The 6,598-nt window shown below is 37.6% G+C and overlaps 1 protein-coding gene across 2 annotated transcripts in view; it reads left to right on the top strand.

Moving 5' to 3' along the window:
• Nucleotides 1-5,710, top strand: part of LOC106936854 (magnesium transporter protein 1) — a 26,541-nt gene extending 20,831 nt beyond the window's left edge. For both annotated transcript variants that reach the window (XM_015018087.1, XM_015018088.1), the window contains exons 8-10: nucleotides 1,163-1,237; nucleotides 5,188-5,278; nucleotides 5,356-5,710. In XM_015018087.1, the coding sequence (XP_014873573.1) occupies nucleotides 1,163-1,237; nucleotides 5,188-5,278; nucleotides 5,356-5,371 (182 nt within the window). In that variant the 3' untranslated portion in view covers nucleotides 5,372-5,710. The remainder of the gene's footprint in view (nucleotides 1-1,162; nucleotides 1,238-5,187; nucleotides 5,279-5,355) is intronic.
• Nucleotides 5,711-6,598: the final 888 nt, after the last annotated feature.

Below are 6,598 nucleotides of genomic sequence, written 5' to 3'. Positions count from 1 at the left end.
TGTCTCCATCACTCCCTGATGGGACCGTCTCGTTGCAGAGAAACAAGCTCAGGGCTCCAGTTAGTTTTTATCGTGAGTTAAAATTTTCACTCATGATAACTAAATAAATTTTCATCTTATTTTGAAGGGATATGTAAATGTTACCATAGCGACCAGAGTCAGAGAGCGTTTGGGCAGTGGTCGAGAGGAGATGAGTAGAGTTTGTGAGTCTTAAGTCTGGTTTAGACGGCAAGATTTAAGGATTGTCGGCCGATTTTCCAAACCTTCCAAACAGGTTCGATCGGTTCGTGTTCAGCCTCAAGGCAGGAGCAACACGAACCGATTCCAGAGGATAATCCACAAAACCCCCAACATAGCGGGAATTTAGAATAACCAAACACGGATGATGATGTAGAAGCAATAGTGACAGTTTGTGGAGTCATTTTAAGAGATAAAAGAAACAAAAAGAAAAAGCGGTGATAAAAGACGACGGGAGCAGCCGCTCTATTTGCTGCACTATGATTTGGAGGTGACTGTTTTTTCATAGTTAACATTTTTAACTGAATAAACATATATAATAACGACCTTTACATATAATAATAAACATTTCCACATATCATCTCCGATATCCACCAGACTCTCTTTTGCGCGATATGTCAGCTGTTTGGGATTCCCCTCTGTTCTTACGTCACCGCGCTTTCTGATTGGCTACCTGTCACATTCAACAGGTTGTATTCTCGTTCCCAGTCAGGGAAAATCCCACAGGCTGTGATAAAAGGGCCAAGACAACCCAAATTGGGTATATTAAGGATTTAGCGGGAACATCAACATGCAGAAGCAAAATGGGTTTTTGACTGAAGCATGATGTATTAAAATCATATGTATAAGTGATAAAGCAAGGATAATAAAGACAGGCTGAGAGGCGTTGAAGAAGGGAAGCTGGGGGAAAACCAGAATGAGCTGGTTGGTAATCTAAAAACAGAAGTATAGATGTTTTCCTCCAAAGGGAGGCAGTTGGAATCACAAAATAAATGCCTAAAAGCACGTAGGACATGACATCCTGTATATTCCTGCATATTCAGCAAATTTAGAAAATACTTTCAAGCCTTTCTCCAGCTTTGTAAGATGATGAGTTCTGTGCAAACCTAAATCAAGCTTGTTTTAGCCTTGACCTCACTGTAAGATGGAGCAGTTACGGCCGGGATAATTCTGCTATGTGAGGCTGCCACTTCGGACATTGACACTGGAAAGAGGAAGAGTATGTACATGCCATTAATTGAATCATCTTTGCAACACACAATATAGTTCCGTGTGTAAAGGTTTCATAGTCTTCATATCTAACAATATTTTTAATATGCTCTGAGTTGGTTTCAACTCAAAGCAGTTCTGTCTTATAGATAGTACTCAAATTCAATGGAAAAATTTGGTGCTGTATTGGGGCCAAAATTAAGACTGTTGTGCACCCAGAGTTTGCTACGTCCTTTTTACTGGAAGCTATATCCTTTGCAATTGCCTGGAACCTGTAACTCTGTGGTCAGTGCTGGCAAATGAGCAGGTGGCTGCCCACTTGCGTTACCTTTGGAGAGGTTAGTGACTGGCAAGCCTGGACAGGTTACTACTGAACTGCCTACACATTCTGCTGTCCATTTGAACAAATAGGCTGGCATTTGCATTGGAAAGGCTAACGACTACGTACTACACTGTATGTAAGATTCAAAATTGTTGAAAGGATGGATTTCCACAATTATCTATGAAAATTGTACGAAAAGTGGAGAATGGTCTTTTTTGTTGATATTTGACATTTAATATTTGAACAGCTCAATAGCTGTTGGTTTAAATAGGATGCAAGCTATTAACAGACCATCCGCTGGTAATGCCTGCCGATATGTGCTGATAGATAGATAGATAGATAGATAGATAGATAGATAGATAGATAGATAGATAGATAGATAGATAGATAGATAGATAGATAGATAGATACTTTATTCATCCTTTTGGGATTTACCCTCAGGGAAATTGTAGTTCAGTCTCCCACACAGCACCAATACATCAAATCCTTAAACAATTTTGTTTTCTAACATTAACATTTACCCTGATTCTATAGTTCCTCTGTTTCTGTTGTACTCCTGTTAGCCCTCCTTCCAGCCTCCAGTGAGGAGTTGAAGAGTTTTATTGCACGAGGGACAAAGGAGTTCCTTAGTCTGTTGGTCCTGTACTTTGGAAGAAGCAGTCTCCCACTGAATCTTCTTTCCTGGCTGCTGATGACAGTGTGCACAGGGTGGCTGGTTTTGTCCATAATAGCCTTGAGTTTCTGTAATGTTCTCCTCTCTGCCACTGCTGCCAGAGAGTCCAGCCTTGTGCCAACCACTGAGCCAGCCCTCCTGATTTGCTTCTCCAGCTTGGAAAGGTCTGCCTTAGAGATGCTTCCACCCCTGTAAACCACAGCGTATAACAGGACACTGGCGACAACAGACTGGTAAAACAACCCCAGCAGCTTCCACAGATGTTAAAGGATCTCATCCTCCTCAGGTAGTACATCCTGGTCTGAGCCTTTTTATAAAGCTGCTTGGTGTTGCTTGGTCCAGCCACAGGCCAAGATATTTATAGGTCTGCACAACTTCCACCTCCTCCCCTCCTATCAGAACTGGTCGTGAACTGCCTCTGTCCCTCCTGAAGTCAATGACCAGTTCCTTTGTCTTGGAAGTGTTTAGATGTAGGCCGTTTCTATGACACCAGACAACAAAATCCCTCACCAGGCTCCTGTACTCCTCTTCGCTGTCCTTGATGCACTTCATGATGGCATCATGGCATGATGGCAGTGTCATCAGCGTACTTCTGAATATGACACGTTTCAGTTATAGCAGAAGTCTGAGGTGTACAGACAATAGAGGGATTCGGCAGTCCATTGGGTGGCCAGCTTGAACATGCTAGTTACTAGCCTCTCCAATGCTAGCACGAATAAATAGTTTCCTTTATTTGCCAATGCCAGTCACTCAGTTACCAGTACTGTCAAAAAAGCATAAACGTGGAAGTGAGAATCAGTACACAGTTGTTAATTCTCATCCCATATCATGTAGTTGATTTTTTGTTTTTGTTTTTCAATTCATTATCTGTTGTTTTGCCTTTGTTTGCCTTGCTTGATCATTTCTAGTGTGTGTCCCTATTTTTTTATGTTTATCTTTAGGTTTAGCTTGACATTAAGACTGCAGTCAAGTGAGCAAACACTTGGTAACACACGGTCAAGTTATCTGACGTTAGTGCTCTCTCACACATTTATGTGTGAAGTTTATCACATTAACACATTATCACATTAGTTTGACACATTAACATACAACTCCAGTATGAATTTGGGTTTACAGAAGCTAAATAAATTATTTACAAGTAGATCCAAGCACATAGAAATAAAATAGGTTAGCTTGTCGTTTTCATTAGCGATAGCACTAATTACTTAAAATAGCACAACTCACTACTCACCTTCTGAGAGTGCACTCAGTTAAGTTGGGTCAACCATTTTCCAACCTGAAAAAAATAATTGTATGCTTCCAAGCTTTTGAAAGCTTTCATCTGGCTGGTCATATAATTTGAGGTCTGTAGCATCAGATAGTTAGTTATGTCAATCGTCTTGACGCTGAGTAAATCTTCAAGATTATATGACAAGTTGTTTGTACCGAGACAATGTGGACCATATCCTAAATATACCCGTATTTTTTCAAGATGCTTCATCTGTCCCAGCCTATTTAGGGCGTTAGTCTACTTGCTGTGGTCCATTTTGCTTTGCTTTGAACCAGAAAAATCCACTTCCTGCCCCTCATCTGAATTTTGTGCATCATCCAGGTCATGTTTCTGCAACCCAGCAATAGCTTCCTAATAAGAACCAACCGCTTTGATATCTTACAGTCTGGTTCAATGTTGCCAGGTGTACGATAATTATCGTATTTTTATGATAATTTTGCCCTCTGTACGATGTACAATCAATCCCAAAAAAGACCATTTATACGATAATTTGACCATTCTGTGAATGTGTGGTTGTAATTGATTGTAATCAGCCTGTCGCAACTGTCTGTCATGAACAAGTAGGAGTCTTCATGAATGTCTATGATTGTTGTCATGAAGTGTCATTCAGTAAATGTTGCTCTAAAAGTTGAATTGAAAGTCCATTAAAAGTCTAACTTTGCATTAAATTGTCATTATTTACAAAATCATGCAAAGTTGGCACTTTTAATGGACTTTTAATGCAACTTTTAAAGCAGCTTTGCATTAAAAGTGTCATTATTTACCAAATTACACTTCATGACAACAGTTATAGACCCTAAGGTTCAATCATAAGACTCCTCTTATTCAATATCCATATGGTACCACTTGCTCATGTTAAAACAGGAAGTAAGATTAGCAACAAAATTAGCATAATCTAGATGATTATTGTACTCTGCAATAATCACCTAGTTCTGGTTCTATCTCCAAAACTGTAGAGTAATTTTATGAAATATTTGTTCTGGCTTTTATATATGTAAACCTTGGACATCATGTTATTAAAGTTTGTTGTGACCTTAAGATTTGGTAAAAAATAAGTTCCTGAAAATGAGACAAAAGCATATTGGAGAACCAAGATGAATATGAAATACTTTGACTTGGTATTTTTCCAATAATCTACTGTACAATTGTTTTTATTATTATATATTTATTCTAGTTATAGTATAGGTGATCTTTTAACATAATTCAAAGAGAGTTGTTGCTTATCACAAATAAGCAAATACATTTCTGAAAATTACATACACACATTGAAGATGAGCATTATGAGGTACTTTGAATCTATTTCTAAATAGATCTGTCTTTATTGTAAATGTATCTGAGAGCAAATTCAAAATCAAAAATACTTTATTGATCCCCAAGGGAAATTAAATGTTGTAACTCATTAATTCAAAGGATAAACCTCTTGTATTACAGCAAATCTGAAGAGGCCTCTGACTGTAGATTCTGCTTTCCTCAGATAGTCTAATGGTTTATTATCGTAATACACCATGAATGTGTGAAGGTCATCTTTAATACGGGACTAACGTCTGCAAACATTGCCATGTATTTAGAAGTGTTGACTCACTTGACAGCAGTACATTAAGGGAACTATAGATTAGTTCAGGACTTTTTAAGATATTAGTTATTGAAGAGTCTGTCCATCAAATGTACAAGAGTATGAAATTATGTGTATTTCAGTTATGTGCGTGGCAGGTATATGTCTCGTGATGCTGTGCTTCAGCTGGCTGCTGTCCATTTTCAGAGCAAAGTACCATGGATACCCATACAGGTAGACATCCCTGCAACAATGCAATTGAATGAGTGAAGCATTTCTAAATATGGTAAAAATCATTTTTGTCTCTGCAGCTTCCTGATGGGTTAAAGATCCCAGTTGTCCTCCGGATATACCTAAATGTGAAACTGAAGACAGGAATATCTAAAGTGTCAAATAGTTTATTGCTGGATTTTGTAAAAATGTCACATGTATAAATTGCTATGGGTAATTGCATTAACATCGGGTTATAGCAAAAAGCAAAATTAGCAGCTAAGCTGGGTCCTTTGATCTTGAAAAAATATATATCACAACTTTAACCATATTTAAGCAAGACAAAATCACTAAAGTAACATGCCCTGCACTAATAACCTCCCCATACACAATTTAAGTTTAGAGATTATTGGTTTTTGGTATTGGTTTTATTGGTTTGGATCCTAAGACGTAACCGGTAATGAAATGTCGGTTCCCACACTTCCCACAAGATTTTCTGTTTTGTTAATTTTGACATTGATTGAATTTGACATTTTAAACATGACATTTTGGAAACAATAAATATTTTCCCCTTGTATCTTGATGTTGAATTTATTTTTGTACATTTATATATAATATATTTCCTAAATAGAATTTTCTTAGATTTGTGGAACTGTAATGAAGCCTGAAGCTGGTTTGTTTATGAATTAACAATCACTCCAGGGTGTCGGGTTAGCACAGCTGGTATATATGTCTATGTGAGTTAGTGAAATGAGAGAACGTCCAAGTCCAGAATTGAACTTTACTTGTCTTTAATTAATTAAATCTTGAGATTCCTCCATACCCACAAAGAAGGGCATGTGTGGTGGTATGGGTGTGTCGTTTTCTGATAGATAAACAAATACAAATTATAAGTACTTGCCTGTAAATACTTTCACAAATAACACCAAATTGTCCACAAAGGGAATAAGCTTGCTTAAAGATTATTATAAACTAGCAGCTGGTTAATATCTGACTATGAGAATGTAAATAATAATTACACATAAATATTAATCAACCCTGCTGATAATAGTGGCACACAATAAAATATGCAAGAAAAACAAAGTACCTCACTTGGAAATGATAAACACGGATAACACCTGAAACTGAGCCCAATAACAACGCTAAACGACTAGCTTTCAGCTCTTCACAATACGAGTAAACCTTACCAAACGACCACAATATTCCACAAACAAATGCATTTAAGAAACCGAACTAAAACACCAACAGTATTACTTACATTCAATGGACACACATAGTTAAAGGTAGTGATGGTAGATGAGGCGTCATGAAGCGTTTCGACCCTGTTCAGTGAGACAGTTGATA

The sequence above is a fragment of the Poecilia latipinna genome, unplaced genomic scaffold (genome assembly GCF_001443285.1).
Source record: "Poecilia latipinna isolate Pla-1442-1.1 unplaced genomic scaffold, P_latipinna-1.0 Scaffold2226, whole genome shotgun sequence".
Classification (NCBI taxonomy): Eukaryota; Metazoa; Chordata; class Actinopteri; order Cyprinodontiformes; family Poeciliidae; genus Poecilia; species Poecilia latipinna.
Note: the sequence above shows the minus strand (reverse complement) of the source record. Positions and strands in the feature narration are given on the sequence as shown.